The sequence below is a fragment of the Mastomys coucha genome, unplaced genomic scaffold (assembly GCF_008632895.1).
Source record: "Mastomys coucha isolate ucsf_1 unplaced genomic scaffold, UCSF_Mcou_1 pScaffold21, whole genome shotgun sequence".
In the NCBI taxonomy this organism is placed as follows: domain Eukaryota; kingdom Metazoa; phylum Chordata; class Mammalia; order Rodentia; family Muridae; genus Mastomys; species Mastomys coucha.
In genome coordinates this window covers 65,689,748-65,717,440 of record NW_022196904.1, presented here as the reverse complement: position 1 = coordinate 65,717,440, position 27,693 = coordinate 65,689,748, and the positions used below count along the sequence as shown (strand labels likewise).

Here is a 27,693-nt window from a genome sequence, read left to right as displayed (position 1 = left end):
GAGAGACAATATGAAAAAACTAAATAAAATTTACAGTTAATCAGAAGTTATCAATTAAGAAAAATAAAAAATAAAAAAAGGCCCAAGGAGATGGCTCTCTGTTGAAGAATGCATACTTCTCTTGCAGAGGGCCTGAGATTTCTATTTCCAGCTCCTACATCAGGCAGCTTACAAACACTTCTAATTCTAGCTGCAGGGAATTTGATATCTTCCTGTTTGCATTTATCTGTACATAATCCTCGACAACACACATGCATGAGGGTGGGAAGCATACACACACACACACAAAATTAAAATAAGTCTTAAAAATAAATGATGTAAAAATATCATAGACATACAGACAAGGATCAGGAAAATAAAAACAACCAAATAGAGTTGCACCTTTCGTGAATTTATAATATCAAAATTCAGCTATAGTGCTACTTATTTTAAAGTATCTGTTCTCCATTTTTTGCCCATTATAATACTTTTAAATACAGTCATTAGCATGTCTCACTTATCTGTTTAGTCTGTAAATACACTACGTAGTATATCATCAAATTGTTCCTGCTAATTAAAGCTATCATAAAGTTTGCAAAGAGTATAGTGTGCTATCCTTGCTAAAGTCCTTTTGTTAGAGTATACTAAAAAACAGATTCTCACTAAACATGTGTATGCTGTATTCCTTAAGAGTATTCAAAATTAGGTTGGTAACACTCTTTCTACAAGTTAGGACAGCAAATCAATACCCTTAATCAAGAGTGAACACTGCAGAACAGAGAAGTAAGTAGGCAGTGCTGTTTAACGAAGGGTAGAAATAATGCTGAAATGGGCAAGCTGAGTTCCCTCAATTAGATGATCATTCATTAAATAAGAGAGGAAAAGGTAATTTCCGAACAGTCTATTTATATGAAAATGACAGGCTGGAAATAGATATTATTTGGAAAGACAAAGGCTCTATTCCCAGGACTCACATGATGGCTCACAACTGTCTTTACCTCCAGTTCCAGGGGATATGACGCCTTCTTTTGACCTCTGAGTGTACTGCATGCATGCTATACACATGCAGGCACACACAATGCATGCACATGATGCATAAACATGCATAAAAAGCAAAACAACAACAAAACAAGCAAAAACATAAAAAAAATTCCCCAAAAGAAAACCAGACAGAATAAACCATTTTATATCATCGTAGTGTAGAATTCTTTTGGCTTACTTGTTTCAAAAATAATGCCTCTGGCATTGAGCTGGCCCTAAATGACCTCAAACAAAATTATTATCAGGCTGTTTCCAAATCCAATTAGCTCTGAAATGAACTGGGTGGAAACATGATCTAAGCTCAGTCTCTCAGCTGCTACAGATTCACCCATGTGTCATTCATATATCCACAATAAATGCTACTAAGAGTCTGTAATGATTTTATGTCTGGCAACCATTTTATCTTCAATGCTTGAGTGGATTATAAAATCCTTATTTTTCAGTTGGTCTTTTTAACTGTCAACGATCCACGTAAATACGGCAGCTCTATCATCATTTATTGGACAGCAGTGAAAAAAGGTTTTCCTAAGGAGTGAATTCCTTCTTGGTCTTTAACAACACTCTAGAAACTCTGGCCTTCTTTAGTTCTAAAACATTGTAAAAATAAATTTCTCTTCACAACAGGAAAATTCTGTTCCATTTGCTACACATTTGTACATTTACAGGGCCTATGAGTATCTTTCATTACTTTATAAATTTGTTAAGAATTTAGTTTAAAGATCCCAGTCCTCCAGGCTAGCAAGACGGCTCTGTGAGCCTGAGGACCTGATTTTGATCCCCTAAACCTATATCAAAGGGAGAACTGATTCAAAAGGAGAACTTCTCCTAAGAGCTACTTTCTGACTTCCATATACACGCCCAAAAACAAGGCCATGTGTGCATATGTGTGCGACTGTACATGCATGTGCGCGCGCGCGCGCACACACACACACACACACACACACACACACACACACACACACACGCACGCTGAAAATAGATTTTTTTTTATACGATATATTCTAATTATGGTTTCCCTTCTCCCAACTCTCCAAATTCACATGCTTTCATTCTGTCTCTCATTAGAAAGCAACAGGCAACTAAAACAACATATATAAAATAAACAGGATAAAAACAAATAAACAGACAAGTATATGAAAAACAAACAAACAAACAAAAAAGAGCCAAGATAAAAAGAACTGGAAACATGCAGATACAAGACACAAACATTTGCACACATACACAAGTCCACTAAAAATACAAAATTGGAAATCAGGCAATAAAAGGAAAGGACCTAAAAATTAAAAGAAAAACAAAAACTGAGTTTGTTGTGTGCTGGCCACCTACATACTGCTGGGCATGGGGCCACCTTAAGTGTGGTTTGTATAGCCAGTGAGACTCTATTAGAAGTCTAATGTCTGCTCTGTGAGCAGTTATCAATTGGCAATAGACAGTTTCTGGGCTAGTAGGGATGGGCACTCATGTCCAATTTCCCTTTGAGTTCCAGGGACCCTTCTGGCTTAGACCTGTGCAGCCCTTGTACTTGGTGCCACTGTATCTTCAAGTTGATTTCAGTTACAAACCCTTTCATCTACAATGGTGATCTATATGCAAGATACACTGGTCCAATAGTGGCATAAAAGTTGTGGGAGCAACTAACTACTATCTAAATGGACTTAAAGGCCATTCATGACATAGAACCTATGCTGGACACTGCTCAAGTGGCCAAGAACTGGAGACTAGATAGGCCATGGGCTTAGAGGACAATCAAATACTACTCTTCTGCTAAAGGAATGTAGCAATAAAGTGATTCCTAACAACATTCCATTGTACTTATAGATGAGTATCTGTTCAGCCATCATCAGAGAAGCTTCAGTATAGCAGATGGGAACAGAAACAGAGACCCACAACAACAACAACAACAACAAAAAAGTGTAGAGAGTCTCCATCAACTCCCTACCCTGAGAGCTCAGGAAACCCTGTGGAAGAGGAGGTAGAAGATTATAAGAGCCAGTGGGGATGGAGGATACCAAGGAGACAAAGCTGAGTAAAAACAAAATTAAATATTAGGCCTTTGATGCTATAACCCTAATGTTAGCTCTGTTTCTTAAGTGGCAACTGTCTTAGTTTGTTTTCTATGCTGTTATAAATACCATGACCAAAGCCAACTGTTTATTACATTTTACAGCTCTCAGGGATAAGGTGTATCACTGCAGGAAGTCAGGGCAGAAAGTCAAGCAAGAACCTGGAGGAAAGAGCGGACTGATGGAGAAACACTCCTTACTGACTTGCTCCCCACTGCAGGGATAATCTCTTGTGTGGAAGCATCTCCTGTCAATAAAGAGCTGATGGCCAATAAGCTGAGGCAGGATTACAAGGTGGGACATTTGGCAGAAACTGAGGAACTCTGGGAAATAGTGAAGGTGGGAAGCCTCCCGGTCTGCACTGGAAGTCAGACGTATGAAACTAAAGAGAGGTAACTAACCATGTGGCAGACATAGTATAGTATAAATGGGTTAAAATAAGTTACAAGATAGTGGGAATAGGCCTAGTTTATGGCTCAGGCTTTTTTTTTTTTTTTTAAAAAAAATAAATAATAAGCCTCTGAATCGTTACTCAGGCATGGGTGGAAAAGCCAGTGGTTATATCCAACAGCTTGCTCAGCTTTCTTATACAACCCTAGACTACCTGCACAGTGCTGAGCCTTTGCAATTTGATTCAGACTTTTCTCAATTGAGGTTCCCTTTTGCAAAATGACTCTTGCTTGTGCCAAGTAGACAAAATACCAGCCAGCAGAGCAACACTGCATACTAGCAATGCTTTGTAAATTTACATTATAATTCTAGCAAGACTCACTGCGTGAGGGGCACAGACAGACACCTAACTAAAAAGGAAAACTTTCCCTTACCATTAGCTGCTGTTGGATATTCATAAGTTTAGAAATATGTCCAGTACAGCTGTCTCCATGGGGTTCACGATGTGATTCAGATTCAGAAGTCAATGTATAGATGTCCAACTCTCGATGGTGCCTCACTGAACAGTCGCCATAAGGGATTTCATAGGATAAGCTGCTCCAGGGATCTGGTTCACCAGCATTTTCCCTGCAAGCAAGCAATCTTTTGTTAACATATAAATTCTACTAGCAGGCAGAGATTTAATCTTCTAAGAACGATGTAATATTTCTGATTGCTCTCTGAGCTTTCAGAACAAAGAATGGGTTTAGGCAGCTCCAATGATTCAAGGATCTGACAGGCATCTCTATCTCCTTTTCCCTCTTTGCAAGAGAACAGAAATGGCTTAAGTAAAAGCTAAAAGACAATTTCCTAAGGACTTCAAAAAAAAAAAGATTTATTTATTTACTATATGAAAGTACACTGTAGCTGTCTTCAGATACTTCAGAAGAGGGTGTCCGATCTCATTACAGATGGTTGTAAGCCACCATGTGGTTGCTGGGATTTGAACTCAGGACCTTCGGAAGAGCAGTCAGTGCTCCTAACCAGTGAGCCATCTCACCAGCCGACTTTTTTTTTTCTTGATCAAGACAGGGAAGTCTGTAATCTTCAAATAGTTAATATTATGGTAATAATCAAATAATGAATTATAAGAATGATGGCTTCACCCTGGTTTTCAATAGTAGCAAGAGCCATTAAGACTGGATTATAAACAGGTTACACTATATGCTAATACAATTCAGTTCTACCAGAAGGGAAGAGTCAGCTACCCAATTCCTGTAAAATATTCCTCTGAAATAAGAGAGGAAACACCTCCAAACTTCTTGAAGTCAACTATACAAGGGAAAACCCACAATGCTAAATATACTATTCTCATCAACACAAATCCTGTTTTAAATGAAGCTCTGGTTCTAGGAACTTCATGTTAATTTTTTTTTTTTTTTAATTTAGAACTCAAAAAAACTGGTTATGTGGCTCAGTGGTAGAACACTTGGCTATCATTTTCAAGACCTAGGTTTGATCTCCAGTACCAAACAAAATACCAAAAATATAAAAATAAAACTCAACTTTACTCAATTCATAAGCATACATGGTATACAAATAAAGCTCATATGAGTACAGACATGAATAACTTCTGGCCTAAGAGTAAAAACATGGGACTATTTTTCAGATAAATGTAGGGAGCTTCAGGTTTAGTAAGAAGATCCTGCTTACTTGATAACATTATGAACAAGTGAACATGGAGAGAAGTAACGAGTTCTCTCATCAAAGTTCTGTTATTATATCACCTGGGTTTGTTTTGAGACAAGTGGGTTTCTTCTATACAGGTCACAGCACTCCTAACTTCACCTCTGCTCACAAGGTGCACCATGCAATGCACCCCACACATGGGTGCTATGCTGTTTGAAGGGATGAAGCATGCAGTGTATCACACACTGTCATATTCTCAATGTCTATATGCAGGCACATATTTCAAGTCAAGGAGCCTCTTATGTTTTTGGATGCACTTCCTGGAAACTCTAATCATAGGTATTGTGTTCCTTTTTTTAGTTAGATACAATGTATAATGCACGGAGCTGAGATTTCTGGATTTAAATCCAAGCACTGAATTTCTTGCCTATATACCATAAAGTGTCCTAATTTCTCTGGAACTTAGTTTTATAAGCTGCACATAGGGATATGACAGTTCAATCGCTATTTCAAGACATAGATAAAATGAACATCAAGGGCTAAGCACAGGGAAGGAAGGTACAGCTTGTGTTGCCGGCTACTCCCCCTCCTGCCTCTACCAAGGCCCGCCCACACATCCTACCATTCTCAAAGCATGGACTTTATATATAAAATCACTGCAATTTTCCATTTTAAAGTCACTTTCTTTGTTTAGTGTACTTTGCATCTGCAGAGTATCTACTCTGCATGGTTTCAAGTAGAACCCTTCCTTTATCTACCATTAGTGATTAAGCTGTCCAGTAGCCTTAACTTGTGCCTGGTTACCTAAAGTTTTACTTTAAAAGCTGCATGCAATGATTTTGCTGTAACTAAGCAAAGTCTGACAGGACACAAAAGCATACCTACAAGTACACTAGAAAAATTTTGTTTCTTTTAGTTGGTAAATCAGGATGTCCTGGTAAAGGTCTTTTTTTAAAAACCGAGTGAAATGGAGACCTGCAGATAAAGGAACTTAAATAGTACAGAAAGCTCTACCAAGATCTCTGCCACTTCCCCCTCCCCAACTCCCTTTTAAGATCACAGTGAGAAAACTTCCATTATGATGAAAGCAAAAGGTATTTTATTATCAATTGGCATTTATGCAGTACAGACATCATTTTATGACTACACTAGACAATATTAACTGTCTTAAACAGTTACATTCAAACAGATCCTGAAAAAGCCTTCAAAACTTTCAAACTTCTTGTCAAAGGTGATTTATATTGTTTTCAAACATTCTCGTGAGCCCCAAATTGTGTTGGGTTTCTAGTGTGGCTCCGGAAAACATTCTTCTGAGCTCAGCACAACTACTGTGGTTTAGTTACTCATCTTTAACCTCACCTGGGGACAAAGGACATGTGACTTCTGAACAACATGTTTCCACTGTTTACTATATACTCCCTTGGCACACTATAGGTGCTCAGGTATTTGTTAAGATTCTATTACAAAGGGGAAAAAAGTATTACTTTACTTCTGGGGTGGGTGGACAAATAACCATTAAAATCAACCAACCAACCAACCAACCAACCAACCAACCAATCAATCAATCTCCAAATGGCCCACTGTGTTAAGTACTCATAATTTAAAAACCAGAAGCAGTATAAGAAACCTGAAGACCCTAATAACTCAAAGGGAGAAATTTACTTAAAAGATGATTATTGGGTTGCTAATAAAAGATGGAGATGAACTGTAGTAGATTACAAAGTTTTCTTAATGCAATTTACCCCACTGTTCTCCAATTACAATATGACCCTTAGGCTGCCCCGAACTCATAATCCTTCTACTTTGGTGTGCCTAATGCTGAGATGATTGCATAACATGTGTGTTCTTTTGTGACTGGGTTACCTTACTCAGGATGATATTTTCTAGATCCATCCATTTGCCTGCGAATTTTATGAAGTCATTGTTTTTAATACCTGAGTAGTACTCCACTATGTAAATGTACCACATTTTCTGTATCCACTCTTCTGTTGAGGGACATCTGGGTTATTCCCAGCTTCTGGCTATTATTAATATGGCTGTTATGAACACAGTGGAGCATGTGTCCTTGTTAATATGGTGGATCTTTTGGGTATATGCCTAGGAGTGGTATAGCTGCGTCCTCAGGTAGAACTATCCAATTTTCTGAGAAACCGCCAGATTGATTTCCAGAGTGGTTATACCAGCTTGCAATCCCAACAGCAATGGAGGAGTGTTCCTCTTTCTCCACAACCTCGCCAGCATCTGCTGTCACCTAAGTTTTTGATCTCATCCATTCTGACTGGTGTGAGGTAGAATCTCAGGTATGTACTCACTGATAAATGGACACTAGCCACCCCCCTCCCCCCAAAAAAGAGCTCAGAATACCCACAATACAGCTCCCAGACCATATGAAACCCTAAGAAGAAGGAAGACCACACCAAAGTGTATTGATACAGTCCTACTCAGAAGGGGGAAGAAAATAATCTCAGGAGGTAGGAGAGAGGGACCGGGGAGGGAGGAACGAGTGGGAAGGAAAAAGGTGGGCCAGTTGAGATGGGAGAGAAATACTGAAGATCAGGAATTTGAATGAAGGTGTGTAGCAGTGGGGGAGGGGGAACTGGGAGTAGCCACTAGAAAGTCTCAGATGCCAGGGACCCAAGAGGTTCCCAGGACCCAACAGAGAGAACATTAGCCGAAATACCCAACAAAGGGGAGATAGAAACTGTAGAGACCATATCCAGTGGATAGGTTGAGGGATGGGGCCACCCACCATATCCAAAATTTTAATCCAGAATTCTTCCTGTCAAAAGGAAATGCAGGAACAAAGAGTGGAGTAGTCTGAAGGAAAGAAAGGCCATCCAGAGACCGCCCCACCTAGGGGTCCATCCCATCTGCAGACACCAAACTCAGACACTATTGCTGATGCCAAGAAGAGCTTGCTGTCAGGAGCCTGGTATAGCTGTCCCCTAAGAGGCTCTGCCACAGCCTGGCCAATACAGACATTGGATGCATGCAGTCAAAAACTGGACTGAGTGTGGGGACTCCAATGGAGGAGTTAGGGCAAGGACTGAAGGAGCTGAAGGGATTTACAACTCCATAGGAAGAACAACATCAATCAACCAGACCCCTCCCCCTGAAAGCTCCCAGGGACTAAACCACCAACTAAAGAACACACATGGGGGATGGAGGAACCCATGGCTCCAGCTGAATATGTAGCAGAGGATTACCTTATCTGGCATCAATGGGAGGGGAGCCCCTTGGTCCTGTGGAGGCTCAATTACCCAGAGTAGAGGAATGCTAGGGCATTGAGGTGGGAGTGGGTGGGCAGGTGGCTGGAGAGTACCTTCATAGAGGCAGGGGGTAAGGGATAGGAGGTTTGTGGAGAGGAAACTGGGAAGGGAGATAACATTTGAAATGTAAATAAATAAAATAACCAATAAGAAAAGAAAATAAAAAAAACAATTTGTTAAAGAAGTTAGTAACTTTAAATTGCAATAAAGGTAATAGTCTATAAACTACTTTAGTCACTTGAAAAAGACAGTTCTGGTTATTACTCTGTTGGACTCTCTACCTTCAGCTAGGAAGTTCACTTGGCAATATACTAGGTCACTGAATTTTAAGACAAAACCCTTAAGCAGACCAGTGAGTTTCTAGTGCCCTCATGTAGAAAGCCTACTGCTTTGATTTAGTTTTTCAGAATTTACCACTGAAATATATTTACTTCATCTATCAGTTTGACCAATAACTTAAGTCACAATAAAGAAACAATTTTTCATAAACTAGTATGACTTTCATCTTTCCTCTAATCTGCTTTTGCAGCAACATCAAACATTATTCTCCCCAATAACAGCACTGAACAATAGATTAAATGAAAAGGAAGCAAATTTCTCTATTTATGATAAAGAATCAAACTTTTTTTCTTTCCAGTTGATTACAAAGAAAAATCTCTAAACAGCATTTGATCAGCTAGAGACTGATGGGAAAAAGTTTCATTATCCAATCACATAGATACTTCACTTAGGCCTGAGCAAAGCAGACATAATTGACTAGGATTCAGGAGATTTTAAGAGCCCCTTCACAATTAGTTCTTATTGGTGACTATTATTATTTATTATCATAGCAAAGGGATACAAAGATCAACTTTAATAGCCATGTTACTACGGGTTTCTATAATTTACTGTGATGATTCCCTTGAACCAATGATGGAAGTAAATTATAGCTCAAAATAAACACAACACAGTTGCAAAGGATTATCTAGTTTTCAAGAACAACAACAAAAAAACACATTTAATCTTCCAAGTTACAATACCAATATTCTGTATATAATGAAATGTAAATAAACTCTAGTTTTAGAGAGCTACAGTGTATGAACAAATTTTTACTTATTTATTTATTTGTCTGTTTCCAGCAAAGTATTTGCTTAATTTGGTAGTTTTTGTGGATTCATGAGAGTATTTGTAAAGCTAAGCATGAAATGTTTCTTTAGATTATATTTTAAAATGGTAAATGAGACATTATGGATGTCTAAATTTTAAGTTTTGAAAGCATATATACTCTAGAAGAAAATGTGTTTACAAAGTTCCAGAGGATATTTATTAAAATGTTGACCTGCTATAAAATACAAATATGTCTTTTCAAACAGGAAAGGGCTGGGTCAAGACAAGAAGACATTGCTATTCCTCTGTATTTGAAAATTTACTGTTATAATATAAGTATTTGTTTTAAATGTTCATACTGGACTTTTTGTATTATGGATAAACTCCCAAAATCTTATTGAAAAGATAACACCAAAGAACATGGCATTGCATTTATAAAAGCACTGTACCTGGAGCCTATCACTTCTTTGTACTGTAAATCAAAAGCTCAGAGACTGTACATTGACTCTGTGCTTCTTCTTACTTTCCAACATTAACTACCCCTGTAGTAGTTTCAAATTATGGCAACATCCAAACATCACAAAAATTTAATATAATATGCATCAGAAGTCTATCATGCATATTAGGTACTTTTCACAAATTTTAAAGGATCCACAACATATTTTTCAATTCTAGAATAATATAAATTAAAAGTTGCTCTCTAGAGATTTGGTTATAGCATCCAAACTGAGTCTGTAACTGGCACCAAATCTAGTAGTTTATATATGCAATTCAACAAAATTCAATATCCCTACAGTAGATTTTGACTAATACCAAGTAACCTAGGTGCTACACAACAGTCAATAATTTAACTCTCTCTGTTTTACCTTGCAACTTCAAAAAAAAAAAAAAAATCAGGCTCAATGCTAACATACAAATAAACCTTCAACAAACTAAAACTAACTACGAAGAAATAGACTTTCCAGACTTAGTAACACTAGTCATTCAGGAGAAGTCCAAAGCTACTTCTTGTTCAATTACAACAGAACGCTAGTGAAGAGCAGCAGGGAAAACTAATAATACATCAGTTTGAAAGCTGATACTTACACTTGTCTGTCCAAACACCATGAATATCTCAAGCCCATCCTATTTGGGTTCTGGACTCATACTATCACTTTAAGAGAAGATAAAAACACTCAGGCCAACCCTCTGAAGTGGGTGTTCTACCCTGAGCCTACTTTTGACAAGGAACAGCAAGAGCTGGTTCCTTATTTGAGAGCTCCTGCAATACCTTTCATGAAACAACATCACTATAACATTGCCAAACTTCAATGGGGCTTACAAAATCAACCACAACACCACTGAAATGGAGATGGAAAGTCTAAATTCCAGATGAGCAACAACTTAGACCAAAATGACTGTTATACAATGTCAGCCAATTTAGGGCAGTTAAAGGACTCTTGTTACTGGTTTAAGTAAGAATGTTAATACAAATGCTTTCAAGAAAACATGTCACTAAAAATTTTCATATCTCAATTTTTTATAATCTAACTAATTATAGATATTATTGAGTTAAATAACTGAGGGATGATCTAATACATAAGATGGAAAAGCCCTACCACTTTAAGGACAAGCTGTCAAAAGTCTAACTACTAAACTGCAGTAAATATACAGGGTTATATTTCATTTCCTAAATCATATAACTTTACTCCATGCTACTGATACTCAATTTGAGCCAAGTATCTTTTTCAAAATGGTTATTCAACACAACTATTTTTATGAATGTCTTATTAGTATATATTAATTATATATATTTTATGACATTTTCATGTATATATGCATTTTGATAATATTCACCACTCATTAATCTCTCTTGTCCTCCCTAAAAACTCCCACTAATTCCCTTTCTTTTCCCAACTAGTTTTGCTTCTACTTTCATGCTGTTGTGTGTGTGTGTTTCAGTAAGTTTCATTAGAGTTGTTTATAGAAACATGGGTAAAAGTAGTTTACAGGAGCATAGTTAACTCTCCATTTGCTATACCACTGAGGAAATATCTCTCCTTTCTCTGTAAATCATTAACGGTGTATAATCCTTGGGTGATAGCTCATGAGCTATTTTCCTTTCCAGGAGAGGATCAATCACTTCATCTATTTTTGTTTTCTTCACTTAAGGATCACTTCTACTTCTGCTAATAATAACTGCAAGTGAAATATTCTTTCTATTGACACACTTCCAAAGAAACCTTAAAACTAGCAAAATAGAAATGTGTGAATGTTTTTTTTTCCTAAGTGATCCTTCATTTTCTGATCTGTACTCTAAGCCAAATCACAGGCTGTTGCCATGGACAGTGATAGTACAGATGAAGCTCTGTAATTTCACAAATCTACTGAGAAAACTCTTGAGTCTAAACATTACATGGCATCAGAAAATGAAGTGGCTCAGGCCACTTGACCTCATACAGCAGAGGAAGGAAAGAAAAGATGCTTGGAAAGGCCCTGTGAGTCTAGCTAATGTCTAATATCTACCTATCTTGTTTAGCTTTTTTTTTTCAAGACAGGGTTTCTCTGTGTAGAACTCACTCTGTTGACCAGGCTGGTCTCAAACTCAGAAATCCGTCTGCCTCTGCTTCCCAAGTGCTGGGATTAAAGGCGTGTGCCACCACTGCCTGGCTTGTTTAGAATTCTTAAAGCTGAACTTTTGGAGTTGTACAAACCCTGTTCTACTACCACTTTACTGTTAATTTTTCTTTGTGCAATGAAGATTAAAGTCCACATCTCCAAAGTATTGCAGAGAGGATGGATGGATGGATGGATGGATGGATGGATGGATGGATGGATGGATGGATATCTAAAAATTCCTAGTATAGAGTAACTGGAATTACTGTTTTATAAAGTTCATCATTTTCAGAAAAGACACATTGACAAATAGAGCAATCCTGAGATGATTAGCTTAAGTACCTTAAAAATAAAATATAGAAATTCTTAAAGATGTTAATGAGAAAAAACACTGCAAACCAGATCTATAAATAAGCAATTAAATTAACTCACTAAAAACCTGATACTGCTACCAAATATACCTCCCCCTAAACCCCCCAAGAGTCAGGCTTGTGAATATAGCCTTGGACAAGCTATTTAGGTACTCCAGGAACCTCATATTTACTGAGATGTTTTAAATGAGAAGAGATGAAAAGCTCCAAAGCAGCACCATGCACAAGACAAGGTGGCTATTTGCATGTGATAAATACTAGTGTCTTCCCCATTTCTAACTTCTATCCACTTCTACTATTCTATCTTTACAAACCACAAAGACTGACTAAGGAACCAGAGGAATAACAGACAGGATAAATGGGAGTCGGGCCAGCATAATGTCAAGGTGTTCCAAATCATTTACTCTGGCTATTATTTTATAGCTAAATTTGCATACATATTTTATCCTTTCACCTCTTAAGCAAAAGTAAAGGCTACAAACTTGTTTTGTAACAGACAAGCTATTGTGATTCACTTACCAAATCCTTAAGAGGCCCTAAAAAGGCAATCACAGTGTTGACAATACACCTTGCACACTAGTCCTGTGCTCTACTGTGAGATGCACACTCGGGTTTCATGTGAGAGTCTTGAAAGCAGGATTTAAAATTCACAAACAGAACCCCCCCTGAGAATTATTTATATTTCCTACTGCACTATCCAGTGACTGTGTGCCTAGTACTTAGAAGGCTGAGTTTGTGTCCTGCACTTTTACAAATGTCATCAGGAGAATTCAGGCTAAGCTTTGTTACTTTATGGACCTAGGACAATGGGCAAAAGACTTCATTTCCTTTGCCTCAGTTTGTATAACTATAAGAAAGAGATAGGTCGGGCAGTGGTGGCACATGCCTTTAATCCCAGCACTTGGGAGGCAGAGGAAGGTGGATTTCTGAGTTCGGGGCCAGCCTGGTCTACAGAGTGAGTTCCAGGACAGCCAGGGCTATACAGAGAAACCCCGTCTCGAAAAAAAACAAACAAAAAAGAAAGAGATAATAGTAATTATTCTATTCACTCATCGGGCTTTTATGAGACTCAAAACCTAAGACAATACCTTAAGTGTAACTAATCAGTGTAAATATCTTCATGAGTATTAAAACTGTAAAGTTATTACAGTGAGGATCTTATGTTCTTCATATAGAGGCAAGGGCTAATGAAAAACAGGCAACCCTTCTGTACTTAAGCACTATTATATTCTGCACTCTAGCAGTCTTTCCCTGAATTTCTTCTTTTTCTGTCAAACTTCTACACAGGGAAGACTGCTGGCCTTGTATTTCTACTGAGGTTTGTGTCAAATCACTTTTTTATGTATCCTAGTTAGTTTAGTTGTCTCAACAACCATTTTTCATCCATAAATCACACATAACATTTACTTAAGAAAGGTCATTGTAGGGTTAAAATAACATCTGAAATATGCTAACTATGGGTTGTACTGCAATCCATAGTGTACACAAGCACTCAATACATAACCAATTCTAAAAATCAGATAAAGCTTATGAAGATAAATACTCATAAACTGGCTCTTAATAGCAACTGAAATATCTTAGCATTTTATGTAAATACTTGAGAGTTGACAATCTTAAAAGAAATTCTTTTCTAAAGACAGTGGCACCATAAGTCATTTTTAAATCAACCTGTGATATTCCTGAAATTGTTTCCATTTCTCTATTAATTTTAACTTTCAGAAAGCCATGATATATATTACAAAAAAGAATTCTCAGCAGACCAACCAGCTGGAATTTGAGTTTATAGTGGAGTGGCCTTAAGTTTACTGACATTTTTATGCACAATTTTATGAGACTTTCCAGGAGATCACCATGTAGTTTATCAAAGCATCTGCACACATTTCAATTGGTTCAAGCCCCCACATGACTAAGGGAGAGCAGCAACAGAGGTGGAACGGTTTTATTTATCAAAGACCTAAAGCAGTGGCTTGGAGTGGATGAGAGACTTTCTCCAAATCATGAGTGCAAATGAGGAAGTTAAGGCGTCACTGAAGCTCTTCACCTTTCAGCAATCAACACACAGCACAGAATCTCTCTCCAAACTCCAATACTGATGCCCCTTTATTTATTCTACAATCTCTAGAACCTGGCCACTAAACCATAATTTTTGCACTACATACTCTAGGTCTCTATAGCTATCACTTGAGGATGATGAGACATTATCATCCTTTATCTGATGAAGAAAGCAAAATGGGGAGAGGAAAAGCTGCTTAATGTACCCAGAGTGGTGGAGCCAGCATGCTACTGGGCTTACACTCCTAGGTGCTACCATGCTCTCAGTGTCATCTGCACAAAGGATGCAGGTTCTAAAACTCGTTCTTTATGATGTGTGCGACGGCAGTCAAATGTGAGAACAATTTGTTCAAGCTTTTCTTCTCAGATTGTTCCAAGGCTACATATGGCCATCACCTCTTAGTATTCAGTAAGCCCTGAACCTGTCAACCGGAGTTCTGTCCCTACTCGATCCATCACTAATACATGAGAGATTCTGGTAGAAACTGCAAACTAGAAGAAAATACTATGATCTACCTGAGGCTGGAGCAGGACTACATTTTATTGAAGATAAATTTTCAGATCATAAATATACTCCCAGTAATAGAATAAGATAAAAATGAGAGCAACAAACCAATAAACAATTCCTTCCTTTTCGATATACTAAGTGAAAGTTAATGGCTATGGGTTACAAAATGAATGAATGAATGAATGAAAAGCAGTAAAAAAGGAAAACTTACAAAAATATCCTTAATAGTGACTCTGTGGCAAGGCTCACAGCAAGCTTAGTGACAGCAAGGCTCAGCGGTTACAAGCTAGTGAGGCAGAGCCACAATGTTTTGGATCTAGGGCCTCACTCTAAAGCTGAACCCTGAGGAGATGAAGGGAAAGATGTACAGGATGTGATCATCTCTGTGCAGAGCCTCACATCTTCATAGTCCTGATGTGGCTTACTTCATTACTGTAAAGAAACTGGACAGTGTATATAGACTGGGAGACTATGTGTGAATGTATGACGTGAAGAACTTGGGCATACTTTTTTTTTTACCTGCAAATGAATTATCCCAGAAAGGTGTAGCACTCAAGGTCTAGAGATGGCTTAGAGATTTAGAGCACTTGTTGCTCTTCCAGAGGACCCAGGTTCAGTTCCCAAAATTTACATGGTGACTCATAACCACTCAAAACTCCAGTTTCAGGGCATCTGATGTCCCCTTTATGACTCCATGGTCACCAAGTATGCAAGTAGTTAGTGCACATAGCTACATAAAAGCAAAACACATAAATCTTTAAGAAATAATTTTAAAAATGTAAAGGTGTAAAACTGATTGAATAAACACAAAAATTCTATTTGTTAAGAATGGGCTGGGATGTGGGAACTGAACTAAAAAGTGAAATGATTTGGAACCATATCGTGTGGTCATCGCATGCCCTTAAGCCTCCATGAGTGATATAATCGTAAACAACGTAATCCACGCCATCCATTGTTCATCATTAAGGGTGTGATGTTTGGAATGGTACTATCTTGGTAATCATTTCGGTTACACCTTTACTTTTGTTCAGAGTATATTTGTAAACAATCCTTTACAATCTGTTTTCTTATTGCTGTGAAAAAAAAAAAATAGGCTGGAAAAAGCAACTTAAGGATTTATTCTGGCTCGCAGGGTTCAGTCCATCTTGGCTGGGAAGTAAAGGAAGCAGAAGCATGAACTAGCTGGTCATACTATATTCACAATCAGAAAACATAGCTCATTTCTCCACTTAAACATAGTTTAATACCCCAGCCAGGGAATGGGGCCACCTACAGTGGGCAGTTCTTCCTACCTCAATAAATTCAGTCAAGATAATCTTACCTAGACATGCCCAGAAACCCATCTCCCAGGTGATAGGACATTCTATTAAGCTGACAATTACAGTAACCATCAGAGACTAGAAGGTAAATAGCTATTTAGTTAGTTGCTTTTTTTTTTTTCTTTTAGGTACATAACTCTTCCTCAGTCTGGTCCTAATTTTAAAAGGAGGTGATGAAAGAGGCAGGCCTTTGCTCAGAGATGTTTCAGTAAAGTACTTGTGCAAACAAGAGATTTGAGTTCCTATTTCTAACACCCACATAAAAAGCCAGGCATGGTAGACTAGATCTGTCACCCTAATGCTGGGGCAGAGACAAGACAATCAAGGTGCTGTCCAAGCAGTCTAGCCAAAAACAAACAAACAAACAAACAAAGCTTGCTTCACGACAAAACAAAAACCCTTTTCAAAAGAGGAAGTCACCCTGTGTTGGCCTCTGCCCTCCACAGGTAAGCATTCTATATATATTCCAAAGAGCTAAGACTGCAGCTCAGTAGTAAAAGGTACAAGAGGACCATTCCTAAAGCCCTGGGCTCAGCCCTCAGTACCACAAAAGGAAGGGGAAAGAAAAAGATATGATAGACAGAGAAGGAGACAGTGTGGATCAGGCCTAGTGAGGAAGAAAATTAAAATGTGAGGGAAAGACAGGCAAGTCATCCAATGTCTAATGATTTTAGTATATACTGGAGAGATGTGCAGCCGGCAATTCTTAACTTTCAAAAAAACTTTCTTGAGTCTTTTAAAACAAACCCTTTCCTCAGTAATGTCCATAAGTTTGCTGTATTTGAAGAACTACAGATCCCACCCTCAGACTCTTGGTAAGGATCCCACAAGTAGAAAGAGCAATGAAGAGTCTGGTAAGAGACTTGTCACTCACTTCAGGCTCACTACCTTCTTACCATAATTTGCCCGATTCCTCTCTAATGTACATACTTTGCTTATTCATCTGTCGACCAAAATTTAGGTTACTTCTCTTCTGCCTTTTAACTTTATTTGGGCCTTTAAAAAGATGACATAAAAAAACCCTTCATATTTATGGTGTGATTATTTTGATAGGTGTATACAGTATAAATCAACTCACTTAACATACTCACCACCTTATCCACTACTTTTTATGAGAACATTTAAATCTCATTTTAGAATCTTAAAATATATACTATTATTTTGATACATACTATGTAACACAGCTGAATCATTTTTGTTTTTGAGCCAGGGTCTCTCTAAATAGCCCTGGCTATTCTAGAACATCCTATCTAGACCAGGGTGCCTCAAACTCATAGAGATCCACCCACCTCTGCCTCCCAAGTGCTGGAATTCAATATATGTACTACCATGCTCACCTGACAGCTGAATCTTAAGGATATTATATAATAGTAAAGAAACTAGATGTGGAAGGACAAACGTTCTACCTTCTGCTTATGTGAGGTACTCAGAATGAGGATTCTTGGAGAAAAAAGTAGAACAGAGGTTACCAGGAGATGGGGACAGAGTGAGTACAGAGCTAGTGCTTCATAGGTACAGGGTTCCTATGAGAGTTCATGGTAGGTTCTAGAAATAGATAGTAGGGATAGTTATATAACACTGTGAGTTATGTAACCAAATTTGGCCACAAGAATGAGAGAGAGAGAGACAGGGAGACAGAGAGAGACAGAGACAGAGAGAGACAGAGACAAAGAGAGACAGACAGACAGACAGAGGGAGAGATAGAGAGAGACAGAGACACACAGAGAGACAGACAGACAGAGTCCCCACAACACACAGAGAAAAAAATATTTCTCCTGACTTACCATCATGACTGAAATTCTAGCAAAGCCTACTGGTGCTCAACTAAGACTGACAGAATGAGGAGAACCGCATTTACTTTTTCAGTGGGCAGCTGTGACTTAGCACTTTGGTTGGCTTTAAACCAGTGACTGACTACCCAGAGGAATTCACTAAGGCAGAGGGGCCTGTAGTGAGTGCTCATGCTCTTCACCTCTCGAGTGGACTTCCCCTCACCTTCCCCTGTAAGATGAATCATTAGTGACCTTCAGTTTTAAAGTAAGTAAAAATCTCCAAGAATAATTACATTCCAAATTTCAAATCATGCTACAATAACCGTCTTGTGACACCCAGGTCTAAACATATAATGAAGCTGTTGCAATCATCTTATTTCCCCATTTGGACAGCAGTCCTAACCTAACAAACTCCACTTCCCAGCAAACACTCAGCTGCAACATCAAATCTGGAGGAACTGCCTTTGAAAATAGTAATAGATGTTCTGAGTTAATTGTCTCAATTTTTAGAACTATGCAGCCCTCTCTGAAACCATGAGGCAAACAACAGAATGAAACTGATCACTGGCCAGAAGGTAAGCATGGAGGAACAGAATAGACTACATTGTGGAATGTAGGAGCTCAGGTGTCCAAAGCTCATCCAAGATGAAGGGTGCCCCTCCTTTCCACTGCTGCATCTCAGCACCACTGCAAAGCTGTCTGCAAAGACTTTTCTGGCTGGCCTTGACTGGGAAGGCTATAAGCCTAGCAAATGAGACAAACCACAGCAACAAAAAAAGAGTTCTGCTTATATAACTGTAAGCTGTCTTAAATCCTAAGCCCTCTTCCTGGTCCTTCCCGATTATTGTGTTCACATGCGACTAATAATGACATGGAAATCCAACTATATGAAGTCTGACTCTAGCAAAGGATAATATCTGAGAATCTGGAAATACTGCCTCAATTTGCAAGGATTCTCTCAATAGTAAAGAACAAGGAACCAATATAGTTTTGGCTCATATAATAGAAGAATGATGACCATGAAACTACTAAAATATACTAAGTAAGAAAATATTCCAATGAAGAAGCAGTGGGTACTCTAAAGCATTTATTCCTTTACTTATAAAGGAAAAAAGAAACATTCTTCAATGTTTTGACTAGTAGTCTTCCTCCAAAGGAGTCTTTAAAAAAACACAGAACTGAACCCAAAGACAAACAGGATTTCCTACTGCATATTTCTATAACAATGTAATTGCTTTTAACTGCACTCATAAGAAACTACTTCTCTTAGCTTTATTCACAGAAATTTCATTCAAACCAAAATTCAACTTTTACCATATTTTATATACAATTAGAACACCTAACTATTAATTTCTAATTATCTTGTTCATGTCTTGAAGACATTACAAGGAAAAAGAGTAGCACAGTAAAACTGTTTCTTCCTCTACTTGGTCATATCATCTATACATTAGTAACATTACACTACCTCCACAGACAAGATTTCATTGAGATCTCAATAAAACACAAGTGGCAAGAAGCAATGAAAACAGAGACAAGAGAAAGAAAAATGGCAACATGACTCACGCTGGTCTCTTACAACGAAGCAGTTAGCAGGAGCAAGCTTACAGCCCTCCTTCGCCACAGCACAGTCGAGGTGCAGAGCCAGTGGGCTGTACTACTCTGAACTATGGGGTGGGGCTACTGACAAGAGGGGACCGGGAAGGGACACTTACTCAGTCAGAAGCTGGTGAAGCTTGTGGTAACCTCGCTCCAGTGCCAGGCTCACAGGCGTTGCCCCTTCCTTGTTGTGGATGCTGAGAGCCCCACGGCCACCTGGCTTCTGTAACAGGAACCATGTCAACCGCAGCAGTCCAAGCCGCACAGCAAAATGCATCAGGGTTTCCCGAGGGCCACCATCTGTGAATGGGGAAGAACATGAAAATAAAAGCATGTAACAACTACCACCAACGAAGACCAAAACCCCACAACAACAGAAAAGACCAGTCTAGGCAGACAGTGTTGCCTTTGAATATCTAGCATCTTGAAGGTCATGTGTGCGTAACATGCAGCAAACAACTTTATTCCAGGTAAAATTGCTTTTCAAGTAAAGACAAAAATAAAGCTAGAAAAAAAAATTGTGACACGACATCTTCAACAGCAGACAAACACCCATGTAGAAAACCAAGCTGTTTCTGTGCTTTTTCAGAGAGGTTGATACAGGTGAGTCCACTATGTTCCTTCCATTTAAAAAAATGACAACAATAATAGAAGTAAATGTAGCTCCTTCCATATGATAGGGATCTAAGATGAACAGTTTTCAGGACTGAGATGGGTATAACCTGAAGGGTATAATTACTTTTTAAAGAATGCTCAGACAGGAATTGGCTAGTTAAACACTACAAACAGGTTAGACTTGTTAAGTACACACAGGTCTTTAGTCCTTCACACTAAGGGCATATCAAATTGCTGGCACTACCAGCCTTGTGTTTGCTTAATGAGAAAATGAAATGAATCTTCAGGTACAATGGGATAACTGTAAGACTACACTAATAACTTTAGGAGCGAAAACAAGTGCTTGGGTTTATTTTACTAGAAATGAAGGATCCTTCTTGGCATACTGGGTCACTAAAAGTATGGGTAAGATGAGAAAGGGCTTCAGACCAGGCAAAAGTGGGTCCAGGCCTGGCCTTAACCATAGGGTGGCTAGGTATGGTTCATTTGCTTCTCAGAGCTTCACTTTCATATCCCTGGAGTAAGCCACCATCCCCTCACTGAGAGCTGCTGTAACAGAGAAGGGTAGATGAAATGCTAGACTAATGCCTGGCTGTAGAGTTCTCCTCCCGTTCTCTGCCTCTGGTCTTGGGCTTCACAGTACATGCTATCTTCACTAGCAATACTCTTTTCCTAGCTCATCCTCTTGTGTGAAGACAGGCGCTAGGGCCAAAGCATTCTAGACTTCTTGGATGAACCCAGTGTTTACTTTTTGTCTGAAATCTTCAGATGTTTCTGTATGTGAATATCACAACAGGAGTGAACGATGAAGTGTACTGTTTTTTATAAACAATTTTTTAAAAAAGATTTTGTTTCTTTGGGGCTGGGGGACTTTTCATGTGCAGTGTCTAAGAGAAGAAGTACCTAGAGTTCCAGGTAGCTGTGAGCCACTTGACTTGAGTGCTGGGAACTGAACTCAGGGCCTCTACGAGCTCTTAAACACTGAGATTTGGGATTTGTCCAGTCTCAAATGCACTGCTTCCTAATATCACTTGTGTTACCTATGACCAATATAAATTTCATTAAAAGCAAATGGTCTTTCATATTTTTCTCTCCCAAATCCTATTTATACATGGATCAACTCAAGATTTGCTAGGTGTTCAAGCAGGGACGGAGACTGATATCAATGCTTTCAGGGATGGGTGGTAGAGGCGGGACTGCTCAGGAACAGAATGCTTGCTGAGCAAACACAGGGGCTGGGTTTGATACTCAGGACTCTAAGAACTAAACCCTACTCCCACAAGAAACCAGAGAAGATAATGCCCTTGAAGAAATAATTATGTTTCCAACCATAAATTTTAATAAGCATAGCCTCTGAGGAAGTGGCAAGGCTAGAGAAAAGGCAGGAAAAACTCTCATCAGGATTAAAAACTTCTGACTTGTGCTTTTACGCCTCTCACAAACATCCTGACCACCTTATCAAAACACCAAACACTTACAGACCAGGAAATATGTGGGTATTTTTTTTTTCCAGAGCTGGTTAATTCCAGCCTTATCAGGTAAAATGTCCTTAAAGGAGCTTCCTTCCCAGCCTCTACTCTTTCAAGTTCCTTTGTTCTGCGTCATCATAAGGCCCAACACCTTCTTTCATGGCTGTTTTCAGCCCCACTCCCCATTTTCTATTATCATTTAAAATACATGTAATTCAAAAGAATTATGGAATCACCAGATACTCAACAGTTTAAGTCCCACAATAAATATTCTATCAATGTATTCGCTTTATCAACTATCTTTTCTTCCAGATATTCATTCAAAGGAAGCTGAAGACATCAGACTAACTTGATGGGTACCATCAACCAGAATTCAATACTGGAATTAAATGACTAAGATACAGGAAAATACAAGTATAACATTTGATAATTTTTTTGAGACAAGGTCTCACTATGTAGCTTTGCCTTTCCTAGAACTCACTATAAAGATCAGTCTGGTCTTGAAACTCAGAGAGATTTGCCTGCCTCTGCTTCCTGTGTGCTGGGATTAAAGGTACACACTACCACCTCCAGTCTACTTGATACCTGGACTGTCAAAACTCCCATCAAAATGTAGGACATTAAGAAAATCAAAGATCCTTTATGCTCTTTTCTGGTCAGGGCTTCATTACTAGAGCCAACCACTGCTTTCAATTTTTCATGGTTTTTGCCTATTTGAAAAGTCCATATAAATGAAACGCTACAGTAAATGTCTTTGTATAAAGCTACTTTCATCTTTACTGAGATTTTTTTCAATAAAGCTGTCATGTGATGTTCCATTTTATTGTTTAATAAAATAGAGCCACTTCACACATGCATTTCAGATTGATTAAATAACCATCCATTCTTTTTTCATATTTTATTGTGTTTTCATACAAGTCATATGAATTAGGTTCAAAAAAAGAGGCAGCAAAGGGCAAAGATGAAAATGTAAGTGGAATTTTATCTAGTCTGCCTTGCTCTCACAGCATGGAGCTCTGCCGTTAACCTCTACCTCCCAGACTGCTCCTCCTCCTCCTCCTCATCTCAAGTTTCATAATTCACAATCACTTTTTCCATTTGCTATGGTTCCTTAGCTCATGATTCTTGGTGTTCTTCTTCTGTATTTGGGGAGTTACTAAACTTCTGTGGGGTAGGTTGGAGGTGCTTACGGGCATGGTGACCAGGGAGCTCCCAGGGTCTGTCTCTACCACCCAGCATGGTGTCACAGATAGAAGCCACTGCACTTGGCTTTTTACAGGATGTTAGGATCCAAGCTCAGATTGCCGTGCTTATACAGCAGCATGTTTACCCCAGCCACCTCTTCAGCTGTTAACTCTGCCTTTAGGTTGTACATTCCCTACACTGTCATTTGGGTCCTTCATCACAAGAGGAATTTAACTGCATCAAGGGAAATAGCATGTTCGTGTGGTGTTTCCAACAACTTCCTTTTCATCTTTGTCCTCCTGGTTGTTTCTCCTGCAGGTACACTTAGGGCTCCAAAGTGTTATTTCATATGACCTGTTTTGGCTGTGTTTCTTTTTGACCACTGTATTAGTTATTTCTCCCAAAGTTGTGATCAAAATGCCTGTCAGAAACAACTAATGAAGGAAGGCTTTATTTTGCTCTTTGTATCAGAAATTTCACCCAGTCACAGCAGGGGAAACAGCAATGTGAAGATGTAGATAAAGCTTATTCACATGGCACCACACAGAGCAGCAGTTAGACCTGGGCTGGAACCAGGAGTAGGTACCATCTCCAATGACCTGCCCCTAGTGATCTCTCCTACCAGCAAGGCCCAACCTCCTAAAGGTTCCATAACCTTAAAAATATCACTCAAAAAATAGAGATCAGTCTAGATTAAAATGGTAGCAACCTCACTTATGCTGTGGCTTGGTTAAACCACAGAGGAGGAGAGCAGAAAGGCCTGTAAGTTCCAGTCGCTGTCTGCTCTTTCATGCTGGATGCATTTTCACAGAGCTGCCCAGAGCTGCAAGAAAAACTGATGGACCCAGAAGGCGTTCAACCACAAGGGGTCTGTTGGAATATTTTAATCTTTTTCAAGTGCTGTTTCCTGAATAAATGGCTGAGTCTTTGGATGGTGCAATAATCAAGGACTGTATGTCCTGTTCTATCACATCAATGAACCCACCAAGCCTGTCTCACAGCTCTGTTGGAACCCGTAGCTGTGAGATTCCAAAGTCACCACCCTGTCCACTTCTGGCCTATGAATAAATCTGCAGACCCATAAGAAGCAGTCATCTTCACACTGCATGAGGAATGGAACTGTCTTTAACAGGCAGAGAAGGGCTCTGAAGAAGAATGAGAAGAAGTGTGACAGTAATAGGCCTTGGAGGCAGCAAGCCTTGCTGAGTTTAAGCCTTGCTGCTGCTAGGTAGGTACCATCTATTGTAGGAGACCACAGTTATCAATCCTTTGCAAGACAGGCAAAAATCCACAGCAATCTGTCTACATTTTCTTCTCTAGCAAAGAAGACAGTTAGAAAAAATGCAGACTAGTATAATAAGGACAGACTTTATAAAGGAAAGCTATTGAACATCCTGAAAGGGCTGTGGAATCTAAATCAACCACATGGTTAAGGTTGACTATCTACTAACCAAAATCAACCAGTGAGAATGCAGTGCTTATGCTTAGGGAATTCATCTTAAGCCTGCCATTATTCCCTCTACCAAAACTGTGGGTATGGCTGGACACTTACAATTAATTTTCAAGGTGGAAATATTCACTAGGATGTGTTTCTCCTTGCTTTATGTACAGTAAATATTTAATGGGCCCTTCTATATGCGAGTTAAACTGATTGCTACAATACAATGGTCTTCCAGGAGAAACCACTCAACTTACCACTCTCCCTAACCACACAGACACTGAAAAACTAAGGCAACTAAATAAGACTTGAAAGTTCAGGGAACAAAAAAAAGAAAAGAATATCTGTGCTGCACAACTCACCTTCCCCCCAGATGAGCCTTTATTACCTGCACTCAAGGAAGCCTGGTGCAAAATGCATAGTGTGGAGACTTCATTATATAAACTTGAGATCAAGGAACATGTGGAAGAAATAAAATGGATAAGTGCTTCAGAGGTGGCTCAGTGGTGAAGAGCACTTGCTGCTCTTGAAGAGAATCCGGTTCAGTTCCCAGCACCCAAAGGGCAATATCAGTAGCATCAATTCCAAGGGATCTGATGCCTTTTTCTGATCTTGGTGGACATCAGGCACACATATGGTACAAACATACACACACAAGCAAATACCTATATCATAAAATAAAAATAAATGAAATACAGCTGGGTATCACTGAGCTTGCCTTTAATACTAGCACTCTGGAGACAGGAATAGGTGAATCTCTATGAATTCTAGTCTAAGCTAGTCTGACCTGCATAATAAGTTCCAGGACAGCCAGGATTACACTGTGAGGTGCTGTCTCAAACGAATGAATGAGTAAATAAATAACACAATCTTTTAAAGGATGAAAAACAAATTTTTCCTTGCTCAAAAGTTAAGACTATCTTGAGCAAAAGTAAGCAGAGCAAAGCAACCTCGCTGCTCTTTACAGACCCTTCCTCTCACGACAGATCAGTTTTATCCTTTCATGAGACTTGTTACTGTCCTGAAAGGGGTTACCAATGTTTTGTACATTGAAAAGATGATGAGCTAGTTGTCATGGTATATTTAAACAACTAGCCTGCAAGCCAGTATGCACTACCAGGCTATACTCTTGGTCACTTTCTTGGTGAAATAATTAAGCAACAATTTATGTCTTCCACAAACTGTCATAATGAAACCAGGCGATAACGAGTTAACTTTAGTTTCCTTATTTCTTTTCATTAAAAAAAACCTCAAAGCTGAGCCAGGGCTTCTTAACTTCATGTTCATGCCTGATGTTCAGGAGGGCTGTGAAATTTGTTATATGTAAATGTTTATGAGTAGGCAGCTATATGCATTTGTTTCCCCTGAAGAGAAACAGGAACTAATTTCAAAGGAGTCACTGACATGGGGTGAGAGTTAGGGTGAGGAGCACTGCACCTCAACAACTAATGGAAGGATTACCATAAATCTTGCATACCTCCCTTGTACAGTATTAGAAGTATTACTCTGGAACAAAATTCAACAGCAAGTGGCTCTCTTAACAAGGTATCCTGTCTACCTCTGTTCCATCCCAGACAGGGATGGGACCAAGCTTGTTTCATTGCTTCTTTCCTTTAAAATACATTTCACCACTATATAAAATGATTGGTGTAGACATATTATTCCATTGCATTCATCCTTTAATAGCAAACATAAGCTCTTAACTTATGCTCATCTATCCTGATCACAGCCAATGTTCCTAGATTCTAACACACAGCTGAGCCAACTGTCTACGGTACAGACTGATTGAGAGCACCCAAAATCAGATTCATGACTCCAGCCATTAACTTACATACTTTTTAAAATTAAGTATCTTTATTAGTTTTACCCAGTCAGATGATTTAGTAGGAAAAGGCATTTGCCACCAAGTCTGACAATCAAAGTTTTATTCCACAAACTCATGTAATAAAGAGAACTAACTTCCTGCAGTCTGCTCTGACTCTACATGGGTGCTATGGCATGTTTGTACATGTGTACACACATACACATACCACATAAAATAAATATATTAAATAGTTTACCTTGCAAAGTTTATATTTAACTAGTTCAGTTACTTTTGAATTTTAGTTACTATTTAAAATGCATTTATACAATAAAATTCACTTTGGGGAGGAGTTTTACCATGTGGATTAGGATCCTATAAGCTACCACTAAAACAGGCTACAGAATAATTCCAATATCAAACAAAGAATTCTCTCATGATTAAGACTATAAACTCAGACCTTTTCCCTACTCTACTCTCAGGCAATCACTGACTTTTAAAATCAATCAACCAATCATTTAATATTAGGTTTTTCAAGACAGGGTTTCTCTGTGTAGCCCTAGCTATCCTTGAACTCCTAGAGATCTGCCTGTCTCTGTCCCTGTACCCCATCCCTCATGCTGAGATTAAAGGTATGTACCATTACTGCCAAGCAAAATTTGTTTACTTTCATAATACTTTTTCAAATATATAAACAGAACTATATATTATATACTCTTTGGGAACTGACTCTAAATTAAGCACAAGCAATCAAAGTGCATCTAAGTCGTTGTACATATCAACATTTTGCTCCTTCTGATAGCTGAGTGATGTTCAACCGGTTGGCTGTATCACAATTTGTTAGTATGTTCACTCAGAGGGAGGGATGTGAGCTGTTTTCATTTTTGGTGGTGCATGATTAAGCTGCTTTAGGCACATTTGTATATAGACATTTTAATGAGAATATGCTTTTATTTTTCATTTTTCTAGGGTAATACCGAAAAAAGGGATGCTGAGTGATATAAGAAAACTACCAAACTTCTTCAAAGTTGGCATTTCCACAGGCAATATGCAAGATACTATTCTGCATCCATGTCTGAATTTCACAGTTTTAATTTTAGCTGTTCGTGTCAATCGATCTGGGTACTATGACAAAATGTGGGCCATTCAAACAATCGGGAAAAAAGTGATTCCCATTTTTTTTTCCTCAGATATCCCAAACTGACCATGAACTTGTTAAACTTACTATGTAGCAGAAGATAACCCTGACCTCCTGTTCTTCCTGTATCTACCTGCTATGGACTGGAATTACATCTGTGCTTCACAACACCCAATTTATGAGGTGCTGGAGATTGATCCAAGTCTTCATTTATGTTAGGCAAGCACTCTACCAACTGAGCCACATCTCCTTTGGCTTGTGGTTTTAGCTTGTGAACTGGTTCCATTCTTTATGGGCCTACTGTGAGGCAGTAAATTATGACAGAGTAACATAGTGGA

At 38.7% G+C, this 27,693-nt stretch overlaps 1 protein-coding gene across 9 annotated transcripts in view; it reads right to left on the bottom strand.

Annotated features, from left to right (window-relative positions):
- Akap13 (A-kinase anchoring protein 13) overlaps positions 1-27,693 on the bottom strand; it is a 303,651-nt gene that overhangs the window by 155,303 nt on the left and 120,655 nt on the right. For 8 of the 9 annotated variants that reach the window (XM_031387008.1, XM_031387010.1, XM_031387009.1 and 5 more), the window contains exons 5-6: positions 19,826-20,009; positions 3,908-4,100 (exon numbers count right to left, since the gene is read on the bottom strand). In XM_031387008.1, coding sequence (XP_031242868.1) covers positions 3,908-4,100; positions 19,826-20,009 — 377 coding nt within the window. Of the gene's footprint in view, positions 1-3,907; positions 4,101-19,676; positions 19,798-19,825; positions 20,010-27,693 lie in introns of those variants that run through there. The other variant, XM_031387016.1, reaches the window with a different exon arrangement.